This window comes from Coffea arabica, chromosome 10e, assembly GCF_036785885.1.
Source record: "Coffea arabica cultivar ET-39 chromosome 10e, Coffea Arabica ET-39 HiFi, whole genome shotgun sequence".
Classification (NCBI taxonomy): domain Eukaryota; kingdom Viridiplantae; phylum Streptophyta; class Magnoliopsida; order Gentianales; family Rubiaceae; genus Coffea; species Coffea arabica.
In genome coordinates, this window is record NC_092328.1 from 379,188 (window position 1) to 404,658 (window position 25,471).

General features: G+C 38.2%; 3 protein-coding genes across 10 annotated transcripts; 2 read left to right on the top strand and 1 right to left on the bottom strand.

The window, feature by feature from the left end:
• The first annotated feature begins 90 nt into the window (after positions 1-90).
• LOC140003826 (probable protein phosphatase 2C 27) lies at positions 91-14,483 on the top strand. 5 transcript variants are annotated; one of them, XM_072067970.1, is made up of 9 exons: positions 91-645; positions 975-1,032; positions 1,215-4,465; positions 4,917-4,998; positions 5,226-5,401; positions 9,026-9,783; positions 10,713-10,907; positions 11,453-11,658; positions 13,541-14,483. In XM_072067970.1, exons 6-9 carry the CDS (start codon positions 9,547-9,549, stop codon positions 14,091-14,093), a joined length of 1,191 nt encoding a protein of 396 aa, XP_071924071.1. In that variant the 5' UTR covers positions 91-645; positions 975-1,032; positions 1,215-4,465; positions 4,917-4,998; positions 5,226-5,401; positions 9,026-9,546; the 3' UTR covers positions 14,094-14,483. The 5 variants fall into 5 exon arrangements, with proteins under 5 accessions (XP_071924071.1, XP_071924070.1, XP_071924072.1 ...); XM_072067969.1 differs by having other exon boundaries at positions 1,215-4,998; XM_072067971.1 differs by lacking the exon at positions 1,215-4,465.
• Positions 14,484-16,142: 1,659 nt separating this feature from the next.
• On the top strand, positions 16,143-19,133 carry LOC140015377 (F-box/kelch-repeat protein At5g42350-like). Of its 3 annotated transcripts, XM_072067834.1 has the most exons (3): positions 16,143-16,544; positions 16,633-16,750; positions 17,193-19,133. In XM_072067834.1, exon 3 carries the CDS (start codon positions 17,292-17,294, stop codon positions 19,014-19,016), a length of 1,725 nt encoding a protein of 574 aa, XP_071923935.1. In that variant the 5' UTR covers positions 16,143-16,544; positions 16,633-16,750; positions 17,193-17,291; the 3' UTR covers positions 19,017-19,133. The 3 variants fall into 3 exon arrangements, with proteins under 3 accessions (XP_071923935.1, XP_071923934.1, XP_071923936.1); XM_072067833.1 differs by having other exon boundaries at positions 16,633-19,133; XM_072067835.1 differs by lacking the exon at positions 16,633-16,750.
• A 944-nt stretch (positions 19,134-20,077) lies between these two features.
• LOC140015376 (U-box domain-containing protein 44-like) lies at positions 20,078-25,227 on the bottom strand. 2 transcript variants are annotated; one of them, XM_072067832.1, is made up of 5 exons: positions 24,719-25,227; positions 23,620-23,658; positions 23,087-23,521; positions 22,683-22,992; positions 20,078-21,962 (listed from the first exon to the last, which is right to left on the bottom strand). In XM_072067832.1, exons 2-5 carry the CDS (start codon positions 23,623-23,625, stop codon positions 20,386-20,388), a joined length of 2,328 nt encoding a protein of 775 aa, XP_071923933.1. In that variant the 5' UTR covers positions 23,626-23,658; positions 24,719-25,227; the 3' UTR covers positions 20,078-20,385. The 2 variants fall into 2 exon arrangements, with proteins under 2 accessions (XP_071923933.1, XP_071923932.1); XM_072067831.1 differs by having other exon boundaries at positions 23,087-23,658; positions 24,719-25,226.
• Between the last annotated feature and the right edge of the window lie 244 nt (positions 25,228-25,471).

Here is a 25,471-nt window from a genome sequence, read left to right on the forward strand (position 1 = left end):
TCCTTAGCTTTTCTCTGCTTTCCGCCCGATTTGGGCTGGAAATTTTTTTAAACTGTAGCAGCCTCTTCTTTCTTCCAAATCTGTCAGATTCTCTTCCTTTCTGTTTCAATTAAAACTGTCAAACGTGGGAAATGCTACATTTCTCTTCTCTTCTTTTCTTTTCTGCTCAAAACTCATCTCCCAAACTAGGCATAGGGTGAATGCCGGGATCCACGTCGGACGTGGTCATCCTCCGCATGGCGAGATGGGATTGGCTCGATGTTGACGTGGCGTGAATTGATTAGTTGTCAATTGTGCTTGTTGCACGTGATTCTGCCTCCATTTCCTTCATTCTGTCTTTCGTTGCTTCCGGTTCTGTGATGTCTTTTCTTTCTTCCGCTTCATCAGCTTCCTCTCTACCCACTTCAACCTGATTCTTTTTTCTCCTGCCACATATTGATATTGTTTCTACTCCAAAATTTACCTTAGTTGCACCTGATTTTTTCTCTCCTCTCTCCTTCGTTCATCTTTTCTTCCGCTTGTTTTTGTTACTATGTTGCTTTCTGCCCGCTTCTTTCTCCCTTTTCAGCCAGACCCTGAGGCTGTTTCAGCCAGACAATTGACTTCCTCTTTGTTTCTTGTTCTTCCTTTGTTGTCAGAAAGCAGGTAAGCTACTCTTGCAAACAGCGGCCCATGTCAAATCACACCCACCTCTCTTCGATTTTTTGTCACAAAATGTCTAGGTTTACAAAATTTACTGTTCTCTCTCTCTCTCAAGACTTCTACCGTCCCTCTCTTTCTTCTCTTCCACTCAGTAGCTCGTCTCTTTTCCAGTTCTTCTTCTTTTTTTTTTCCTCCAAAAAAATACTCGTGCTTCCGTTTGCTTTAGTAAATCGTTATTTGTATCAAAGAAGGGCTTGGAGTTCTTTTTTTTTAGTTCTTGCGCTCCTTAGTCTTCGATCTAATTATGTATTTTACTTATTGCTGGTTTTTAGGTTTGAAGCAAGTATTCTTTAGATGGGCGATAATACAGACGAAGGAAAGGGATCTAAGGTAATAAATCTTTTTTTTTTGAGCCAAGAATTTAGAACTCCGTGTTTGACATACTTACTTTTCATATTTTTATATTTTCATTTATGGTTTTAGAGATTTGATTGAGAGCTTTTTTTTATTATTGTGAAAGGAATTTTCTCTTTTATTCCATTCGATTCACAATTTTTCCCTCTATTGTACAGAGAGCAGACAGTGTCAACGGATGAAAGGAAGATAAACCTGATTCTTTTATTTTTGGAAGTAAAATTGATGGGAAGGAGCAAAAAAGATTTAACTTTTTTAAGTTTGAGTTTTTCTTTAGTTTATTTTTGAATCGTTTTTCTAATTCTATGCTAAACTAGACCTCAAAGTTTCTACTTTCTCTTTGTTTTTTCCTTTTTATTGAAAGTTAAAGGATTTTAATGTCTTGTTTAGTTATTGATTTTGCTGTTGCTCGTAGTCTTACTTTGGCATTGCTTTCCTTTGAGTATTTGTAAATGTTTTTTGATCTCTCAGTTTTGTTATTTGTAAGTGCTTTGGTTTCATTTTGCATCATCCAAAACTTTCTAATGCTAATTTCATTCATAGTTGGTTTGCCCTTTATATTTTCCTCTTAGTGGGTTTTCCAATGCGATGCTTTTTTTAATTAATTATCTAGTTTTAAACTTGGGTCTACAGAAAAAGACAAGTGAGCCAAACAAAAGTTACATATAGCCTAATGTTAATTGAAGCATCTGGTAGTGGAATCCAATATAATCCAGCTCTTTATCCTCTGCTTACATATACATATATATACATATATTTGTGTATCATTACTTCTTCGTCTTTCACTATTGAATTTCAATAAATGATTTTATTTGTCTTTTGCATTGTGTTTTATAGTGAAAAGTTTGTGAAAACTTATTGTTTGTGTTGTCTTTGTCTATCCACTTGGAAACATTCACTGATACATTAAGTGATCCAAGAGTACTTGAAAACTACTAATCGCATGCCCATGATAGTTTTGGTCAATTTCCCTGTTCTCATGGAAAAATAAATTCTTTGAAATCTCTCAAAATCCCTTGAACAGCATTTTTTCAAAATGGATAATCTCTTATTAAAGATATGGTATATGTATTATGAAGGCTTTCATGGAATTGTGATAAAGTTTGAGGTAGTGATAAAAGATATGCCTCGGGCTGCGAAATGTTTGGAGATTTTTCTTTGAGGACGCTAATGATGGTAGATGTATTTAGTATTGAGTGATGTGGTATAGCTTTTGATAGATTGTGATTTACCTTAGTTGTGGCCTTAGAGTGGTCCATTAGTTGTGGCCTTAGAATCCAGTGATTTTGTGTAATGCATTTGAGTTGTTTGAGAAAATGTCTAAGTGAAAATTTCATCCAATTTATGGTGATCTTATAATAGAACTTAAGGCTATCTATAACTGAGTGTTACCATGCAAAATATAGTGATGTTGCCCTATAATTGGGACTGATATTTGAAGAATTGCAGATAAATTGTATTCTCTATGACTCTCTAATTCACAGTACAAAGAAAATTTTATTATGACTTTTTGCAAATCTGCATTAGCTGCATCAACAGTATCCATGTGGACCGTTGCTTAAATTGAGGAGAATTTTTAGTTTTTCAGCAGCCGCTGGAGTAAAACATTTGATATATGACATTGAAAGTAGATTCGTATGATTGCAAGGCTGGTTGATTACTGTTATTGGAATGGTATTAAAATGTAAATAGCTGTGATCATTCATTTAGCTTTCAAAAAGGGTTGGCTAAAAAGTCTCACTTTAAATTCATGTCACTATTATGCACTTTGGTTCCTTCTTCACAACGTAATGCTTCATTTGTTTTTGGCGATTTTTCCTGCCTTCTTTGCAGACATCTTCTTTTTATCTGCATATTTATAAGATCCGTTTCACAGAAAAGAAAATACAAATTTTAAGAAAGTAGCCATCCAGGTTTATTTCTTGCTACCATTTCTTTAGTTCTAAGTGAGCAGATCCCTTTTGCAGGCAAGAGTATGACATTGTAAGTGTGCGTACATAGTTCCCTTGGAAATTGTAATTGAATTTCAAGCTTCACAGTTTTCATTTCCCTCTTTGATGGCAGAATATTGTTTTGAATATGCATTAAATTTGAAATGCTTAACTGTATAAGCTTCTAACAACCCAAGCAGTAAAATAATATGGTCTAGCAATTTGTTTGGATCATAACATTTAAGGGCTTTGATATGCTAATGGCTTATTTTCTAAGATCAAAGCTCTTTAGGAAGCTGCAGTAATGATCGCAGGCTATATAAAATGTTATTTGGAAGGTCTAATGCATGCATTATGTTTTCTGGTACAATGTGATGGAAAGATGTTGCATATGCAAGGTGAATGTTGCTCTAAGTGTTTGCATAACCAATTGGACACCTTGCATCCCTCTAGTCTTCTTGAATGTTTAGCTGTGATCATACTGCTTCTCAAAAGCAGTCAGACAGTTGGATGTGGTGTGTTATCAGGGATTCTTAAATAATTTTCCAGGTGTTTGAAACTCAACCTTTTAGGCTCTAACAGTATATATCCTAGCTCTTAAAATTTCTTGTGTCTATTCTATATACTAAATATTTTTGCCAGGTAAAACTCATAATTTAAAGTTAGGCTTGTTGAAAGTTGTATGAGCCTCCAAAATTTGTACATATCTGAATATGCTGAAGTGTCTGGTGCTATTTTGTTTCAACAACACTCTAATCCAAAAATGATTTTATTTATTATAAGAAGTTTGAATGCGGAGTGATGAATGATTAGACATTGTTTGAAACTTTTGAGTTTTCTTAAAAATTAGTGTCTACTTTAATGTTCTAATCCAAAAATGATTTTATTTAGTATAAGAAGTTTGGATACGGAGTGATGAATGATTAGACATTGTTTGAAACTTTTGAGTTTTCTTAAAAATTAGTGTGCCTGCTTTAATGTCATCGTTAAAGTTATTTGTAATAAAGAAACTGCACTTTCTGCTATAATTTGTTTTTGTTGTTTTTTTTAATAGGTTGATGTTTTCTTGGGGTTTGGGTCACTACTAGTTTTGAGGGCTGATATATGATACAAAATGTGTGTATTTGAGACTTCAGGGCTGAAATTCATTTTCTGTATTTTATTGGCCCAGAAATTTGGACATTGAAGAAGAAGGATTTCATTTGTATATTTGTCAACATGCTATAGTTTTTAATGCCAATATGCAAAGAGTTACTTTAGATAGGGAACAAGATCTCATAAGATCTTGCATGTTAATGAATGTCTAGGCTTGCGAAATTGTTTACACAAGCCACTAATGTTTTTACAGTATACCTTTAGAAGAAAGATCTGCTAAGTTGCCAGTTATAGTATAAGATCTTGTCATAATATGTGTGTGTGTGTGTATTGGTGTAGATAAGCTTTCAGCTTTCAGACATCACTGCAATTGATGTTATGAGGTACTTTTCAGTTGCATATTTTAAGCTTTAAGCTTTTGGACTTCTGTGCACGTGATATTACTAATATGCTCCTTTCTTGCTATAGATTGATGGTTGTGTTTCACCAAGTACAACTTATCATTGAGTAGTAAATCTGATAAAAGGAATCGTGGTTACATGTTTACATGCACAAGAATCTACTTAATTCAAAGGATCGAAATATAATCGAAATATTGAAACTCCAAAATTTTGGTTTTTGGTTATGTTTCACATACCTTAGAGGCAAATCACCAGAGAAATTCATAAGTTCATATAAGTGATTTTTTTTGTAAGAAATGGGATCCAAAAGTTTGACAATCTAATATTTTTGTGTCCAGAAGTTTGAAATTCATATGATGTTTGACAATCTGATATATTTGTGTATTTCATTCCAGATGAATTTCTGATACTATTTTATTTTTGTTGTTGTCAGGAGCAATATTATCTATGATAACAAACATATGATTGTTGGACTTTCTAATGGATCATTGTATAATATATCATGAAAATGAGAGGTATGTGAATGTAGTAGTTTCTCCATGTCTTTCAAATGCACATTGAAGAAGCATATTTGTAGCTTAGGCGCTGAATTCATTTTTTAGCACTATTATAAAATACTGTGTCTATTCCCTTTCTACTTGCTTAACATGATGTTAATGGAGATTGGAAAGTATCCAGAAACTCGCATCTCCCTCTCAAAAAGGTTCAATCAGGTTATCATTTAACTTATTCTGTGATGCAGTTCTGTGGGGTTGTTGATCTTGACATTTCACTCACTCATGGAAGTGGAGCTGATAAATTGTCTCATTCTTTGGGCAATGGTCTTCCTTCTAATGGAGCACAAGGTGTTTCTCTGCCCATGAATTATATGAGGAAGAAGTCTGCTATTGTGCACATGGAGTTTTCCTTCTCACTAAGGTTACTATTTTTGCTCTTTTGTGATGGACAACTCGTGTCATGTTCTGCAAGTAAGAAAGGATTAAAGGAAGCTGATTTAATTAAAGTTGAAAAGAAACTAGCATCTGGTTATGCTGTATGTGCCTCAGTTGCTTTAGAGTAACAAATTCTTGCTGTGGGTACAAAAAGGGGAGATGTTGAATTGTATGACCTCACAAATTTTGCTTCCCTTGTTCGTGTTGTTTCTTTATATGATTAGCGGTAAGTGCTCTGTTTTAAATTGCACGGAAGAACACTTATTTGCTGCATTCAACATTCTCCTTCAATAATCAGGCTGTCTCGAGCAACTGTGTTCAACATTATAACTTAGTATTTTTTGGATGATCTTCTAGGTGTTCATTAGCTCAACTTCCACAACCTAAACATTCAAGATGAAAACTAAACTTGTTTGCTTTTCACATTGACAATGCCTGTATAATTACAGTTTTTTTCCAGTACTACTAATTTTTCCCTCAAATTCCTGTATAATATAGCTCCATTTTCTACCGCTAATTTTCATTCTCGCCAATATTACTAGCTAAACGTTAATTGGGCATGTATACCACCGTGCGCAGAGCGCGGTGTTACCACCTCGTAGAATTCTATTTGGGATATATGACGTGGAAAATTGAAGTGTGGAAAAGTGAAAAAGAAAAATTAAAAAATATTTTTAGTTACATTTGGTTACCACTAAAGATTGTGAGGAATAATGAGAATTTACTGGTAATTGTTGAGTTTTTCTTAATCATACAAATTCTACTGGACACAAGATGCAAGAAAAGTTTCAGCTCTCTTACTAATAAAACGAGCATACATTATAGAATTCAATTTTTTTTTTTTCAATAATAACATTTGTATAACATACTCTAATCTAGTATAAGGGGAGGGGGAGCAGATGGGATTTTTCCGTAGGAGGAAACCACAATTAAGTGGTAAGGTGAGAGGCCAAGACTCAAAATATCTTAGTGGTACTTGGGCTGTTGGCGTATAGAATCTGCCGTTTACAACCCCCTCACTCTGATGCTATAAGACTCAGAGAAGAAACGACTGCTAAAGAGTAATCTGGAAACTTCCTCTGTATCATCATATGTCAGTTTCTTTCTGAAAACAAACTCAGTAAGTACCATTTGATCCGTCAGGGGAAAAAAAAAAGAACACATAAATACTGATTTACTTGCATGATCAACACATTTTTCAATTATCTTTTTATCTCATATATATCATATCAAAAAAGTGCTACAGTAATTTTTTCACAAAATTATCTCAAATAATTTACTATCCAAACACACTCACTAGTAGTTCCTTAAAAGATACTAGTAGGGAAAAAAAAAATTTTTGGATTTCTTTTGTAATAGACGCAGGAACCAAAGTTAAGATTTTGGATCTGTAATGGGTAGAGTTCTTCTGGTCGCTTTATGTAACAAGTTGTGTTTTGATTTAAGAAGGAGGGCCCAAGTACATCATGTCGGCCCATTGTCTAAGTTCTGGCCTGCAATTCTGATAACGGCCCGTCCTGAGTGATAAGATGTGAGACAATGGATACAAATGGAAGTAAGGGCCAGCGTAACCAGGGATACAATTAATTTCGGCGGACAATTTTAGTTTACTACAAATATTTAGTTACCACATTTGTATCATCAACTTTTATTTTTTTCACCTAAGGTATGTTTTTTTGTTTATCTCAAAAGATTTTAAATCAGACTACTTTTGTTGGTTTTGGAAGAGATAGAAGAAGAGGAGGAGGAGGAGGGGGAGGACGAGAAATAAGTAGCTTTACAAGGTAAATAAAATTGGATTGAAGAACATAACAGAAATGGACTTCTATTTCTTTGAAAAAATATTGAATAAACTGCTTTTTGGGGTGTTTATTGTAACTGTGTATATGAAAAACTTTTACTATAGATTAAAAAATTTTACACCACCCACCTCCTCCCCCACTCCCTTCTCTCTCCCCTCCCTTCCCCTAACCCCAAACCCCTCTCCCACTCGTGGGTGGTGGCTGCGACTTTAACCACCACTCTAGCTACGACCTTCTTGGTTGATACCATAAAGGTCGCAAGTAGAAGCCATGAATCGTGGCTTTTAGGTGCAACCTTGTGGTCGTGACCAAGAAGGTTGCAATTAGTGGAAAGGAGGGAGGATTGGGGGCCAGGGAGAGAGGGAGAGAGAGAGAGAGAGAGAGAGAGAGAGAGAGAGGAGGGAAGATCATGGGTGGTGACAGTAATGGTGGAGAGTGATAGGTGATGGTATATATATATATATATATATATACATATTTTGTATATTTTGAGTTGTTTTTTATATATTGTATGGATGTAGTATTTTTGAAATTATTTTTGTTTATGTATTATTATAACATTGTATATAAAAATTTTGTTTTTAAAAAATTAAAGAATCCAAACAAAGCCGATATTAGCTTTATTTTGAAAGCATAAATAGTAGTATTTCAGTAAATTATTCTTTACTAGATAACTTCCCTATCCATTTTACTTTAAGATGATAATAAAAATAGGGCTACTTTATAAGGCTGTGAAGAAAAGTTGCAAACCCCCGATAAAAAAAAAAGAAAGGAGTATTGCCTATATATAGTACTAATACCACAAAAAAAAAGGAGGTCATTTTTAACAAAAAGCAGCAAGTGGACTGACTGGAGCATCTTCCTTGCTAGTTGCTAGTTGCTAGTTGCTACCGATGGGAATTTGAAAGGGATGAAAAGGTACCAAGGAAGGAGCGAAGCAGCCAAGGAAGCATTACCCTTTCATCTTAGCCGAAACCCAACTCTTTCCAATAAGAAACAGCCACCTGTAATGTGTTCTTCGAGAATCCCATGTACATGTCTCTTAACGGCCGTCAACGACCTACAGAAGTCGTAGTCCAATTACCGCCCCCTCCACCACCTCACCCCAACCAACCCCCCCCCCCCCGGGCAAAAAAAAAGCACCCCCGTTCTGGCTTTTTACTCCCACCGTTAATTCGGCCAATAGTGACCATACACTACAACGCCAATGGCCGCGATCCGCCGCCCAGCCCTGTCATAGTTTCATTCCAAAGGCACCACTCCCCCATCTCTCCCATCAACACCAACACCCCCGCCCCGCCACAACTCTTTGCCCAAAAAAAAAAAGGGGGGGAGTGAAAAACCAGGTCATCCGGTCAACTATATTGGCCACCACTCAGTCTCCACCACGTGTCAGTAAATCATGCTTCATCGTCTACGCTTAGGTACCTTCCATTTCCGGTTACCCACCGCATTGAAAAACTTTTAGCCATTCTTCTTCTTCTTCTTCTTCTTTATAATTTATATACACTCTCTCTCTCAATCGAAATGCCTTTTTTGGGGTCTCTGATTTATGGGTTTTGTTTCCTTCTTTCTCCTTTAGTTTTGATCAATGCCTGAATTTGAGCCCAAAAATTAAAATTAAAAAACGGCGAACAAAAGCTTTCCCAAATTTTTTTTTTTATCATCTTTCGGAATTACTGTTCCCTGTATTCCTTTTGGAATCTTGATTTATTTATCCTGTCCAGATTTGGAGGGGTCAAGACGGTGAATTGTTTGATTTTATTGCAATTTTTTCGTGGGAATTTAGTTAACTGTTGGTTTCTTAGGTGGCTTTCTGCGGTTGCTAAAAATATCATTCGGTTGCATTCATTTTTCCGCTGAGAAAGAAAGAAGTTGCTTTCGATTTCAGTCCTGGGGAAGGGGAGGAGAAGTTTATGAGATCTTATTTTGATCTTATGTTTGGATCAGTTTGGGCTTTTATTGCTAATTTCCTATTTGAGAGTCAGCCAAAAGGATTAGAGGAAGGTTCTTGATTGAGTTTGCTGGGATATGGTTGAGGAGTTGACGAATGCTGGGCTGCTGCCGAATTGATGTAGGTGTTTCATTTTGATTATATCGTCCGCATTTTTTCAGACAATCAACCTCAGTCTTCCGAAGATTAAGGCTTTTTGTATGGCGCAGCCGCTATAACTGATCGAAGTTGGTGTTATTTTCATAAATAACAAAAGATTTGGTTGATTTGCTTCTCCGCCATTCTGAATCTAAGGAGTTGTAGTTTAGAGTGCTGATTTTCTGTGGAGAAGGATATTCCGAGATATCGGTATCTTCTGAGGAAGGAACTTAGTTGATGATCTGGAATATGGCAGCTGGTACTGATTGTCCGCCGCCATTCACTGTATTAGACAGTGGCTATATTAAAGAGAGCGTGCCTCAAGTAGAGGATGAACTATTGGAGAGTTCTGATGACTTGAAAGAGACACCAAATGAACTGTTGGAGGGTTCTGATGACTTGAAGCAGACACCAAATGGTAAACCTCCGCGACATTCTGTAAGCTCTGCTACGTTGCTACAGCCAAGTGATGTTGTAAGTAAACTTCCTCTTATCTAAGTTTCACTCTGTACTGTTGTTGCTGGGGTCGTTTACTTTCTTACAATGCTAGTTTCAGGGATTCAGGCTCCTACTGCTATTCATAATTTTTGTTGAAGTGATTGTATCTGAGTTGAATAGATTTCTTTGACACTCACGTTACGTGCACACCGTTGTATTAAAATGCATTCCTGAAGTTGTGCTTCTTATTTATGTCGTTATTGCGACATGCGCAAAAGGTCCAATGTCATAGGGAGAGGTAATATATTTTGTGGACAAATTTTGACAGCACACAAGAAACTGAGTGATGTGGCTATTAGATTCAATCTCAAGGCTTGTTCATGAGATTGTTGTCATGAAATCATTTGTCATTGATCTCCTCTTACCAAGAAGTTATGATAATGTGATGAAATAAATGCTATATTCTCTGATATAGTAGTAGTTTGATTTAGTAAATGTCATCTTAACTTAGAAGTCAACATGTTTTGCGCTAATTCTATCTTGTTCAGTGTAATCTTCTCTGGCAGAGGGAGTTCTAGAAGTGAAAGCTTGTAATGCAAAATAACTCATGAATGTTCTCCATATTTTTTCTTTTCTTTCTAGTTGAGTATTATCTATCCTTTCATGAACAAAGTGTGCAAGCGTTGGTTATAAGAAGGGGGAAAAATCAGACTTTAAACATCATGAGATCACTCATTGTAGTAGTTGCTAGCATAGGAAAGAGTGAAACTTTGGTAATTCAAAGCACATACACCTTAAATTTACTGCATCTGACTTCATTCCTTTCTTATTGAAAATGCATCTGAGAAAGTAACAGAGTCAAATTCCAAGTAATGGCTTGGTTTCTCCTACCCTTGCCTTCGCTATATCCATGAATATTTAGTATCTGAAGCGCTATGCTTGACTATTCATTTTTACCTTGTCAGGATTTTGATCTGACAGTGTGTGGACAGAAGTCACCATCTGATGGAAAATCAAGCTTCCTACCAATTTTTCGGTCAGGGTGCTGTGCTGAAAAAGGGCCCAAGCAATATATGGAGGATGAACATATATGTATAGATAATCTATTTGAACATTTAGGGGAAACTGCAGGTTTCCCTTCTCCTGGAGCTTTCTATGGGGTGTGTAACCAATGCAAAAATAATCTGTTGCTTGACTACAGTTATTTTTTAATGCGGTAGTTGTTAAATGGTGTTGATTGAAAGTCAGTAGTTCTTGATTCACCACCAGCCGACAGGATTTGACACTCGTCTGTGTTTCTTGTTATTTTTGAAAGTCTGTTAATGACATTCTGATTATCAGCTTTTGGAGATTAGACAAAAAGAAATTGGATGTTGCATCTTCTGGGAGGGGATACAAGCTAGGATGCTCACAAAGAAATGAGTAAACACTGAGAAGAATGGCCGTGTTTGCAATGTTTAAGAAAGTAATTCTGGCATATCTTAGGAACATCTTTTGACATTTTGAAAGATCACCTTGTGTATTAGTTCCCAAAGTTTTTAGAGGAATTTTCTTCTTTCTTGGTTTTTTATCCAGCTTCCACAGAGTCCTCTTCTCCCCCTTCTTTGTTTAAACTACTAATATAGTTAATAACAGATTGTTTGTAATTTTATGTTCTTGCAAACTTATTCCTTTTGTTGTGTTAATTTTTGAGGTTGTGCCGCAGGTTTTTGATGGTCATGGTGGTACAGATGCTGCAATATTTATTAGAAAGAATATTCTCAAGTTCATAGTCGATGATTCTTCTTTTCCATTGTTCTTGGAGAAGGCAATTAAGAACGCTTTTCTAAAAGCTGATTATGCCTTTGCTGATGATAGTATTCTGGACATCTCCTCTGGCACCACAGCCCTGACTGCATTGATATCTGGAAGGTAGGTTAGCACCTTTAGTTCAAGTCTTTCCTTTGCCCACTTTAAATTAGTTTACTGAACAGTTTAGAGTTTCTGCCACCTGCGGTTGAAGTGCATTCATTCATCAAGAATGAGAAAATTACGCTTTGACTTAAATGAACTAAATATAGCAGGATTGGACACAAGGAGAATTCAGGAACTTAGACTGATGCAGAAAATTTTTCATGTTGAGTAGTTGTTTCAGCCTATCTTGCCCTTTGCTATTCTGAAGGCACCATTAATATGTAGATAAAAGAGGTAGAGAGAAACATAGGAGAGGGCTTCTTATGCAGCATGTGCATGACTATATAATATTGGGGTAAATGTGTGGCAATCCCTGCTAGTTAAAGGTAGGTATACCTATAACAAGTCATCTTGTTGGTTGGTTGATTTTAGGCCGTATGTAGAACGTTGAAATACAGTTGGACAGTTTGCTCAGTACATCTATAAAGAAGTTGGTCATTGTAATCATTTTTGGGAATGGTTTGTTGTTCATGGCTTGCAAAATGGACCAATTCAAAATAAATTAATTGTACTTATCTACTCAAGATACAAATGGAGCTGCTTGAATGAAATGTGCTTAGATTAGATCACCCTCAGCACCTCTAAAACTGGAACTGTTACTGATGGGAGGTTATAGGATGCCCAAACCGGATTCAACTTAATACACTATGACTTATTGTTGCTGAAAGTCTTATCTTTTTCTTTGGAGTGCATAAGCTAACCAGCCCAAACCTCTTTGCCTTACTAGACTTCAACCACTTTCAGACCCTTGTGTGCAGTTCGTGAGGTCTGTAGTGGTTCATATTACCATGTGGTGCATTGACTTCCAGCCAACAATTTTGAAGTATAGAAACTAGTCAGTACAAGTTCTTGGGGTTAAAGGCTTCTCGCTTTTCCGGGAATGCCATTTTCCTTTGAATTACTGACTTTTATTTGCATGGTTTGCCTAAGCTTGTGGTTTGAATAATCTGGAAGATAGGCTAGAGTTCCATGTCTTCAGTTTGACGTTGAATTTGCTGAATTGTTTCTTCTACTTGTTATGAGTTTCCACATCTGTTATGAGTTAATAATGAAAAATTTAGTATAGTTCCTTTATATGTCACTCATCATGTTAGGCAGTTTTTATGGCTTTGTAACACTAAAGAAATCATAGCTGTTCATTCATGCGTTCCTATTTCTTTAGGAATTTTTTTCCTAGTTTTCCTTTTTCGTATACTTATTGGCATTTTATATGCCGGAGAAAATGAGTGTTTTAGCGTTTTTTTTTTTTTTGGTGAGTGTGAGAAAATAGGGGGTTTTCGTTGATAAACAAAGGCGTAATTTTTTCCCCCTCTTCTTTTGTTATTTTCCTCGATAATCTTTTTTAAGCTTTTTGTTAAGTGGCATTGGCTTAAGCAGCCACAATCTTTTGCAGTACTACAGTCCAATGCTCCTGCGGGAGCTTTGGTGCCTGATATACTCAAAGGTAGGATGAGGCATTACCCTAGCCTTATCAAGGATTTGGCTCACTGATAATATAATACTTGATGATTTTGGATCGGAAGAAATTTACACTCTTTTTAATTTTTTTTTTGGGGGTCCTGCTGTTTCCACCTTCACTGTCAATTATTTTCTCGCACAGCTGTTAGATCCCCAAAAAGAATCACTTTCCAGCATTATAGCCTTGTGTGTGAGAGAGAGTTTAGATTGCATAGTTATATTGAGTGGTAATTTATTAGAGGTCGGTTCACAATCAGTAGTAACTGTTGTGCTTAAGTTTCTCCAGAGTTGAATCCCTCTGAAAATACTTAATGTTATATAGATAATTTTAATTCCTTGTTTATCTAGCTTTTGGATTATTCCTGACGGGTTTTCCTTTCAGAACAATGGTAGTCGCAAATGCAGGTGATTGTCGTGCTGTGCTGGGGAAACGAGGTAGAGCTATTGAGCTGTCAAAAGACCACAAACCAAACTGTACATCTGAAAGAATTCGAATAGAGAAACTTGGAGGTGCCGTGTATGATGGGTACCTAAATGGCCAATTATCTGTGGCACGTGCAATTGGAGACTGGCACATGAAGGTTCCTAAAGGTTCATCTTGCCCTCTAAGTGCAGAGCCAGAGTTGCAGGAGATTCTTTTAAGTGAGGATGATGAGTTCCTCATTATGGGATGCGATGGTCTTTGGGATGTCATGAGCAGCCAGTGTGCCGTTACAATAGTAAGGAAGGAACTAATGATTCACAATGATCCTGAAAGATGTTCAAGAGAATTGGTTAGAGAAGCACTGAAGAGGAATACCTGTGATAATCTGACGGTCATTGTGGTTTGCTTTTCACCAGATCCTCCGCCTAGAATAGAACTGGCCCCAACTCGGGTCCGAAGGAGCATATCAGCAGAAGGACTGAATCTTCTTAAAGGTGTATTGGAATTGTAATTTGTGAGAATTGTAATGTACAAGGATAACCGAAGGGAACATTGGATTGGTGAAAAGAGTTGGGTGAGGTAAAGGAGGACATCTTAATCCTGGGATATTTTACATCCATCGCCGGACTGGTGAAAAGAGTTGGGTGAGGTAAAGGAGGGCATCTTGATGGATGGGGATATTTTACATCCCTAGCTGCTGCTGCTGCTGTTTCATTTGCCTTGATGTAATTTTGGATCCTTTGTACTGCAGATGTATGTGTTGTACCATTAGGATGATTTGTCATTTGAATTCCTGTGGCACCCAAAACTTCCCCTGATGTACATAAGTAAGAAGATTAGTCACTGTTGGCAATGAAGTCTGGATCAGTTATTCACTTTAGGAGTAAATGATCAATTTTCATCTGCGTGTTGAAGCATCTCGAGTGATACATAGGAGTAAATGAAAAGTGTGTTGCGGATCTAAATCTAATTAGTAGTAGTGTCTCTCCAATTGGAGTTGTTGAGACTATTCAGCCAGCCATGACTTCCTCAGTCAGTCCTCTCGGCCTGTTCCAAAAGTAAGAAGAGTAAAAGAAAGGCCAAGATTGCAGTCTTGTTCTTTTGTTTACCTCTCCTGTCCTGCCCTGTCATCTTAATTCATTCCCAAGGGAAAGGTTAAACTGCAAGTAAAGTGAGTGGGGGGTGGTATCGGTAGGAAGGAACTCTTTGCTCCTTTTTATCTTTTGGTCTGAATTCTGAAACGAACGAGAGAGCAAGCAAGGCTTTTTTTTTTTGGATCAAAACACAGGGAGTATCTCGACTTTTGCCAGACTAATCTCCCTGCACCTGTGCACTCCGCCCCCCAAAGATGCACAGGCGATAAGAGAGGTGGTTCGAACACACTACCTCGGACTCAACTGAGTTACCTCGAAACCATCCGAGGGGCACGCTAAGCTGGATTAGTTACAACTATTATCGCGGCAAACATTTTATTAATTGATATGATTCTTGTAGCCACTCCTGCTCCTTCCTGAGCAGTAACACACCAAAGCCAATTTCCTTGCGACTCACAAAGATTTAATGCTAGTTCTTCTGGGGTGGCATGTCATGTAAATTGTAATGTAGTGTAATCCAATAAAAAAAAACCTCCCCCTTGACCATAAGGAGAACAACCACAGGGAGTGGCTGAATGCTGATGGGTCCATCTCCATCCACCCACCATATAGAATAACTCAAAAACTCCTCCCGTCCGTCTGAACTCTGATTCTCCAGCCCAAAGTAAACCAACCAACCAACCAACCAACCAAACCTACCTCCTTCACTGCCGCGCCTTCCGCCTTATCGTGCAACCTACACGTGGATCCCTGCATGTCTGCTCATCATAAAATCATTAGTAATAAATCTCTTCCACCGTTATCAAATCTACATTCGACAGGGCATAGTACTGACACCACACCCTAACTCTGCGTAAGTTAAATCTTCCCTTTCTCATACATACATACATACATATTAGATATATAAACCATTCAATGAAAATGAAAGCGTTAGATTTTAAACCTCACCATTCCTTATTTATTACACAACTTGCCTTTCCTATTGATTAGCTCGCAAAGTTCATTTTGCTTTCATTATTACCATCCCATCCCATGGAGGTTTGGTAAATGGTAAAATACCTACGCTGACCCTCTAATAACATTTTATACTAGCAGCATTCAAGACAAGTGCATAACGTATTAACTTTGGAAGAAGATCAAACTGGTTTCATTTTCATTGTAGAAACTCGTTATAACACAGTCTCAAAGGTCCAATTCCTATAGCTCTCAGAACCATAGCAGCAGAATACGATATGATATGATATGATGGCTTTTGCAGAATTAACATAACACCACTGTTACTGTTGGTACTACTTGACAAAAGTTGAGATGCGATTCCCATATCCCATTCCCACCCCTGAAGTGAAATATAAAAAGTGGATATAATGGGGACGATGATGGTGGGCGATGGAGCGGAGCCCACCTCATTTATGGCAAAAAGGAACGCAAAAAAAATGAAATGAAAGAATCCAAAAAACAAAAAGGCAAAGATTGCAGAAATAGAATGCTGCTGCTACTTCTAAGCAATGAACCGCTTTTACTAAATTCAGTCACTCACCCATTCATTCTTTTGCTCCCCACCTCAGCTCCTCGCTTTCCACTTTCCCTCTTTCCATTCCCCACCCAATTAATCAAATACTTCTCCTAAAGACTCGAGTATTTTTGCTGCTCCTACTTGTTTACTCGAGTTTTTTTTTTTTTCTCTTTCCTTTCTTTCTTTTGTGTTCCCTGGGAATCCCATTTCTTCCTCATAAATAACTATTGCCCTCGCCTGATCTCTTACGAGTTCTTGGCTTTGTTAAGGAGCTAGAACATGGCATTTTTATGCAGATTCAAATGGGATCTCAATCTTGGTTGATTTCTTGGCTCCTGAGCTTTTTGATAATAAGGTGTCTTCCGTTTTCCTCTTTCTGATGCTTCTATATACCCTTTTTTTTCCCTTTACATATCTAATACGTGCTTGTGAATATTGCTTAGGTTGTAATAACATTCATTTTTCCCCTTCGAATTTGGGATCTTTGGGAATGACTTTCTCTGTGTTATAGCTTTTGGGCTCTGTGGATCTCAAATCTTGGTCTCCTCAGCTGGTTTTCAGGTGTCTTGTGTTTTTAATGTCAATTCCCTTTCCCAAAATACAATTTCGAAGGAATTACTTTCTTCGCATGCTGATGACCTTTTTTTGTTTTGTTTTATTTTACTTGAATTTTTTATGGCCTAAGAGAATTATTATATCACCTAAAGTTGCAGTCTTGCACTTCTTCTTTTTCCTTTACTTTTTTGGGTCTTGGAACTTTTTTTTTTTTATATATATATAATTTTTTGGGTACAATGGAACTGAAAAAATCTCAATTCAGTTGAAAACATTGTTCTTTCAGACATCTGATACATCTTTTTAGATTGGGGTGCGATGGAGTGTGTCCTAGATGGCTATTACGTTTTAGATGAAGAAAAGGGGGTGGGGACATAGTTGATGGGGAAAGGGGAGCTTCTCTTTACTTTCTCGGAGTATTCTGATCTGTTCATCGTGTGTTCTGTAGGTGAGTTACTAGACTGGGTTTGAGAAGAGCAATTACGGCATTATGCTAAAAATTGAGCGCTTGGATGACTTTGTTGTTCTGATATGAGAAAATAAGACCATGTCTGAAAGATTATCTGGAGAAGAATCTCTTTGTCAAGACGTTGAATCCTTGAGCGTGTCAAAACGCCTGGTTAGAAGCGTCAGCCAGAAATTGAAAAGGAAGAACCATAGAGGAGAAGGGGAAGAGGGCGATGACACCAGGGCTGTATCCTTGAGCTGTCTTACCCTGTATGGCAGAGGTGGAGGATGCAAGGTAGGTGCTGAAACTGGAGAAGAGTTTGTGGATTACGGAGGTAGAAGGCGGTCAACCAGTGAGGAAACTAAAGTATATGCAGCAATTTGTGGAAAGGAGGAAACAGCTGTTGATTGCTTCGCCTATGGGATGAAGGAGAAATTCTGGAGGAGGAATAATAGGAGAATTTTACAACTTAAAGCAGCTCCACATGACAGCATGAATGTGTTTCTTCCGGATGACATTCTGGAAATGTGCTTGCTGAGACTTCCCCTTACGAGTCTCATGAATGCCCGTCTTGTGTGCAAGAAGTGGAGGAGCTTGACATCAACGATTCGTTTCATGCATATGAGACGAGAAGGGTTGTATCAGAGTCCATGGTTGTTTCTATTTGGAGTTGTTAAAGACGGTTACTGTTCTGGGGTGATACATGCCCTGGATGTATCGCTGAACCAGTGGCATAAGATAGATGCAGCGATTCTCAAGGGAAGGTTCTTGTTTTCTGTTACCAGCGTCCAGGATGATGTGTTTGTCGTTGGCGGTTGTTCTAGCCTGACAAACTTTGGAAAAGTGGATAGAAGCTCATTTAAGACGCATAAAGGAGTTCTGGTGTTTAGCCCCTTGACGAAGTCTTGGCGCAAAGCTGCATCTATGAAATATGCTAGATCATCACCCATTCTAGGAGTTTTTGAAGTCGGTCCAGACTGTTTGATCAGAGCTCAGCAAAATAGATATGAAAGAAGATTTTACCGGCCAAGGGTTGGCGGTGTGTCTGATGTCTATGAGGATCCTCACAGACTATCAGTTCGACGTCAATTTAGGCACTCTGTTGATGGAAATGATGTTTTGACAACCCATCCAAAGCAGCATAAGTCATCTGGACAAAAGGGTGAAAATACATGTAAAGATCACAGAAGGTATGTAGTCGTTGCTGTGGGAGGTCTTGGATCTTGGGACGAGCCTTTAGATTCGGGGGAGCTTTATGATTTTGTTTCAAATAAATGGACAGAAATCCCAAGGCTGCCTGCAGATTTTGGGGTTGCCTGTTCTGGTGTCGTTTGCAGCGGAATATTTTATGTCTATTCAGAAACTGACAAGCTTGTCGGATATGACGTAGAAAGGGGCTATTGGGTGAGAATCCAAACCACGCCGTCTCCTCCCCGCGTTCACGAGTACTATCCAAAGCTCATATCGTGTGGTGGTCGTTTATTCATGCTCTCTGTCTCATGGTGTGAAGGGGAAGGTCAAATAGGGAGGAGAAACAAAGCAGTTAGGAAGCTGTGGGAGCTCGATCTCAGGTGTTTCAGCTGGAGAGAGGTTTCGGTACACCCGGATGCACCGATGGATTGGAATGCTGCATTTGTTGCTGATAAAAGTTTGATATTCGGGCTTGAAATGTTCAAAATATTCGGACAAGTGTTGGACTTCGTGACCGTGTTCGACATGTCGGACGCAAGGACAAGCTGGAGTCATATTTCAAGGAATCACGTAGCTCACGAACTGGACGCAGCTTCTTGCATGACCAAGTCGATGGCAGTGCTTCATCTGTAATTTCTTTTCTTTTCTTTTTTCTTTTTTTGGCATCGATTCTTTTGTATCAATCAGTTTGCATTGTCACGAGTACATTGTTATTAGTTTATCACTCGTATGAATGATTCTTCCATTGAACTATGGTTGTCTTCTCCTCGTTTAATTTTGTGACAACAATGGAGACGTTTCATCACCCATTTATTGCTGCAGATTTTTTCTGCTATTAGCGCAAAGTCCTCAGCAATGAGATGGTTTTAGATTGTGCTCAAAGGGTCACGTCTGTCGGGATTATTCCAGCTCTCTTTCAGCTGAACATTGATCTCTTAATGAGAACTTGTGCTACTATTGTGGTTATCGTAGTCAATAAAGCCTGATGATCAAAACACACACACACACACACACACACAATCTGTAACTCCCCGACTCAGAACAAGTTGTAGCCATCCGGGAGGACAATGGATGGCCAAGAAAACGGGTGAATAAGGTGCAAAAACAACTTTTCTTATTGAAATGAGAAGCATAACGTATCAATTTAATGTTCTAATAAGCAAAAGACATTGCAATGGCTCAGCAAGTCCCCAACACAAAATTTTGATATCTAGCCCTGTTTCAATTGACAGCATCCTAGACCTACGCGAGATGAGGTGTGTCCTTCCGGTCAAGGCAGATCATAGGCCTCAGTCCGATCTTGCAAATCTTTAACTGCTATGTATGGTATCAGATATGTGGTAACCCCCCTGAACATTGAAGAACACTTGTTTTCAGAGGCATGTACACATCCAGTTCTTAAATTGCAAGCAAGATCTAATTCGGTAAATAATCTATTCTGGCGTAATCTAATCCGTCCAGATATCTTAAATGATCATTTCCTTCAGAGCCCTAGCAGCTTTTTCCTAAACCGGAGAGGCAGTCATAGTCTCACAAAAACCTTAAAAGAAAATTTTAAGTCAACAATCTAAAGTTGGAGCTGCTGCCAAAATACGTGCAAAACCAACCTTAGCATGAACTAAATGATGCAGGATCCAAACGAAAGCCATTTGTCCACAAGAGGTCCCTGAGATCAGCAGATTAACACAAAAAAGGAACGGAGGTCTTCCCCTCAACAATAATTCTTTATTGAACGACAATCATACAAAAAATAATCTTACATTCCAACTTCTATATAAGTACAAATATATTGTCCATTTGAAGACTAAAATCTGCAAAATGACATCAATAGGGTGTCTGATAATCACAAGAAGAAGAAAAAAACGGAAAAATTGAACACCCTCTACATATAAGAAAGAGAAAAAGATATTATGTACCTGCATTCTATGATGCTTAAAGAAAAACTCTACGACAACATGCATGCCAAATCCCTGACAATCATCAGCCAAACCTACATGTGTGTTTATCCTACATTTGGAAAGACACCAGAGAAGTTTGGAATCTTATCCACGTGCTTCAGGGCTCGCTCGGCAATCTGGCGTGTCCGATAATCACCATGCTGGAAAGCATCCACAAGTGCAGTACTTACATTAGGGTCACCAGAAATTTCATAGGCTATATCATCAGAGCGCAAAATTCGCTCAACTGCCCAAACAGCCCTCCTCCTCAGGTTCTCTGTCCGTTTCTCCAGTAACACATCAAGAATAGGCCTGATCCCTTCTGCCTCGCACAATACATGAACCCCTTGTTCAATGTCAACCCCATCATCCAACAAGGTGCACAATGCTGCAAGAGAAGCCTCAACCACCTTTTCATTGGTGTGGTCTAGGAGGGCAACTAGCTTCCCCACAGCTTGTCCTTCCAGGAGACAAAAGGTTTCTTTGAGCGAACATGTTCCTCTGTGTACTGTACACAATCCAGTTATGATAGTCGGCTTGCTTAGACAGGGGAAAATCGAAACACAAAACCCAGGACTTGGCAATTCAGGCAATTTGGTCAAGTTTTTTGATTCTTGAGATAAGTTTTCCAAAGCCAATGCGGAAACCATCTGAACATTGTCAAGCCCATTGGTCTGTAAAAGTTCTATGAAGACAGCTGCAAGATTGTGGTTCCGACAAAGGGCAATGGCATCCAGCTCATCAGCCAAGGCAAACGTGACCCTTGACAAAACCTTAACCAGACCTTCTAGGTAAGGAGTCATAAAGCGACTACCTCTAGTCTCCCCCTGCCGGATCCTAAGAATTCTTAAGTTAACCAGCTGGAATGCACCTTCATCTAGCATCTGCCGTGTAAGACCCATATCCCTTTCAGGAAGATCAGCTAAAAGCCCAACAGCAGCTGCTTGTTCCTCAGTTATACCAATATTTTCTGATATGATTTTGATTAGGCTACCAAGCTGGCCAGATGTTCCACGTAAGCAACTAGCTAGTTCTGGACCCATATATGGAGAAAGGTTCTGGAGAAGTTTTATGGAAGCCAGTCTTAAATCTTTTTGTGGAGCTTCAATAAACTGTACCAAACTTATTGTGGCACCAGAGCTTTTAATTGCAGAAACAACACTAGAAATAGTAATCAGAGAGTTAGTCAGCCCAACAAGCACCTGAAGAAGCTTACACTCTATGGCAGGGCCAGTGTTGCTTATAAGATGGAGGAGATTATGAATGATGTCCTCTGAAACCAGAGTTTGTTGTTCAGGTCCAACGGGAACAGAGTCAAAGTCATATCCTGAACTCACAACATTAGCAAGGATTGTTGCAGATACTTCCTTCAGTCGCATGGGCAGTTGGTGGGCACCAACAGTGAAGAGATCCTTGACAAGGGGGGGAAGTATACCAGCCTCTATTAAGATTCTGGCACTTGCATCATGTGATGACATTTGATTTAGAGCTTTCAAGGCAGCCTCTCTTGATTGGATATTACCACTCTTCAAGATGTTGATCAGTGATGACCCAACTGTTCTAGCCACCAAGACTTTCACATCATTGTTAAGAACCAAGTCACCAAGAAATGCAGCCATAGATAGTTTGGTTTCTGAAGATCCTACAACAAACAAAACAAAATAAAAAATATGCAACTTGACTCATAGGCAATAAACACTACTGGGGGATACTGGTCAAAACACACAAAGGTTTACAAGCAGCAAAACAATCCACTAATTTCCCAGCCATTAGCCCAAGAAGTTTCCTTCTCTCTTTTTTTTTTTTTTTGTGTTTGATTCTTACATTTGCATGAGCACATAGCTGAACACAGCTAAAACATATAGAACGTGCTGACAGCATCACAAGGGAAAAAGCCACAACATAAATGAATGATGGATGGTTCTTCAAGCAGGGCAATCTATTTGTTATATCAACAGCATAGGATAGCAGGTTTAGCTTTATTCAAACTAAAGATGTAACAACCAAGCAGCAGTTGTTGGATGCTATCAGAGTTCAACTACAGGACCTTCCTCCTTCAAAGTGCGTAGCAAATGTCCTGGCCTAGAAAACTGCAACAGCAAACTTAGTTCACCAGGCTCATGGTAATTACATGCAAACCCTACTCTCCAAGAAGCGATTTTCATATGTCAAACTGATGCCCAATCAATAACATAGAACTTCATCCCTTTGTTGAGGTTCATTCTTAACAGTAAAAGAAACATCAGCCTAAAGAAAATGGTGCCACGGCCCCTATAATTGTACCACTCAAAAGAAGGTAAACAGCCCAAATATTTTCAAGCAATATCAGATAAATGAGTGATGATTCCTTGAAGATGCTTACCTTCAAGCAGTAGTCTCAGTAAAGGCTGCAATCTACCATTTTCAGCCATTTGTCTGACATTATTCTCAGATTTTCCCAGATTCTCCAGAGTTTTATCCGCCATCTCAACAGCCACAATGTTCTCCGACGTGCTGCTTGCCATTCCTACTAAAATGAGAATTGCTCCATTAACTGAACCAATCTTTTCACATAAAGCTTCAGATTTGGAGAGCTCATATAGCAGAAGAACAGCTTCTTCTCTTTCTTTTGATTGTTCATTAGACAAGAACTTCACAACTGTGCGTACAGTGTCCCCTTGAGCCATTATTTCCTGAAAAATTAGGGAAAATGTAAATAAACTAGATAAATAGCTTCTTGTGCAAGTCAAAAAAATATCCAAAATTGGTAACAAAACCTCTAAGAACCTTATTGTCAGAATCTTCTTCAACCACAATTCGAAGAGTTTCCAAAGCTTTCAACCGAGTTCTTCGAAAGCTACTCTTTAACATATCAATAATCATAGGTATCATCTCTTCATTACGGATTACATGCTTATTTGATCGGCTTTTTTGACATAGATATTGGATAAACTTCAAAGCCTGCAAAATATCTTGCTCTAAGCTGCCCGAAGTCAATGATCTCCGAGCCATATCAAGTTGAACAGCTTCATTCCTAGCATTCCATTCTTCAATTGTGTTCCGCAAGGCTATGCTTGGATTCAGTTCTGTGCTCCGTAACTCTCTTTGAGTTAATGGGCAAACTAGCCTTCTTCCAGACTCTTTACATTGTTTGAACCATTTTTCAATGGCTTCTCTCTCAAAAGTTTGCCCATTCTCCAGTGTTACAGGATCCCGCATTACCTGTTTTGTCAAAGGGCATAGGAATGCATCATAGATGGGCTCTATATGTAGTCTGTCAAAATGGTAGCTATCATCTGACTGGCTTGCCAGGTCATTACCTCCATCCCAGCTTCCAGCCATCAAAAAATCACAAGAACCTGCCAAGGAATCAAACTTAAATCCCTTTTTCACGAAAAAAGAATAAATTACAGTCACAAAAAATCTCATTAGAATTAACATAGTCCTCTACAGAAAATGTTCCGATGCAGACAATGTAGAACAGAACTTAAAAGGAGAATGAACCATAAACACGTGCCGCCTGAAGGAGGCTGCCAAGAATGTGAGGCAGTCACATTAACTAGTGTCATAAACGCGGCACGACGTTACTTGTACTACAGCCCATATGACTCGCTGAAAAACATAATCCAAGTAGCTTTTTTCCCTGCTCAATCCAAGCTAGCCATCATCCTATCTATGACTTTCCATCAATCAAGTTCAATTGAAAGAAAAAGCAGGACAAGAAGACGAAAAAGAACAGATTTCAGTAACCTCCGGTCATTCAAAAACTTAACATGAGTAAGTATCGCAGAGAGCTTCCAATAGGAATATCACATCTTATCCAACTTAGTTCCATTTACTAGTCGCCCGAAAACAAGGCAACTCATTGACCTTAGTAACAAATCACCAACTGAAGTACTCAATTGCTAATAGCAATTTCCTTCGCCACTTACATTTATGCATCCCTCCCACGCCATAGACACATCATCTCTTAGTCATTTGTAAAACACAAAAAATAAAAAAAGCTCAGTTCACCACATCACCCACGAACGTTTGCCAAACATTTAATTCAATAGAACGTTTAGTTCAATATGCTATGAGAATAAAACCATGGCCATCTGCTAACGTAACCGCCATTTTTAGAAATGTAGCTAAATAAATCTAAAGTTTTGCATCCACTAAAAATGCGGCCCGAGTTTTTCCTTTTCTGTTCTTTTGTTTTTTTTTTTTTTTTTGCCCCCTGAGAATAGTAGTAAAAACTAACGAATTGCAGCCCATCAATCAAATAAAAAAGCAACATAATTATCCACTTGAGACATCTCCTAAAATGCAGTGAAAACCATAAGTACTAGTCCATGAGTCCCAATTATCATACCACTGATATACATGCCAAAAAAAAGAAAAAGAAAATACTACCCAGATAAACATCCAAATACTTACAGTGTCAAAATTGCTGAAGCAGTTGAGGGAGTGGTTGCTTGGGAATTTCCAAAATCAACCCGGCATCAAAAAAAATGTGATTTTTTTCAGATCGAGTAAAGTACAAAGTAGAAAGCCAGCAATTCGGATTCTTCCATGAACGGTTATTTCAGTTGGGATTAGGGTTTGTCTAAGTCCATCGAGGACGGAAACTGGGCAGAAGAAACAGGGGAGGGGTAAGATGGGAACACAAACACAAATTGGAGAAAAAAAAAAAAGTTGGCAGCTGTTGATCAAGGAAACCACCAACAACTAAACTACAAATCCCCCAAATTTCTTTTCTTTTTTTTTTTTTTTTGGTAGTGGTGATCAATTATTATTATCTCTATATATATTATCCCACACCATCGAGTTTTTCTTCTGCCTTTTATTATATTTTCGGTGTAGGATTTATGAAAGATTTAAAGGGCGGGTTGACTTGGTGCCAAGGCAAGGCAGCTCGTTTTAGTCATCGCTGGGTCACCGTAGGCAGCAGCTGTACTACAACAAGGCATAGCTTTCGTTGTCCCTATAATTATTACTATTTGAAAAATGTCGCTTTCTGCAAAATTACCGCCAATATCACCCAACATTTACTTAATGCTGATTCCTTTTAAAGTTTCGACTTGAATGAGTGAACCACAAGAAAATAGTTACTAAACCATTTAATTTGGCATGATTTTGTCAATTTCTTTTTTTTGTCCTTTTCGGTTAAAAAAATCGTTAAATCCTTTA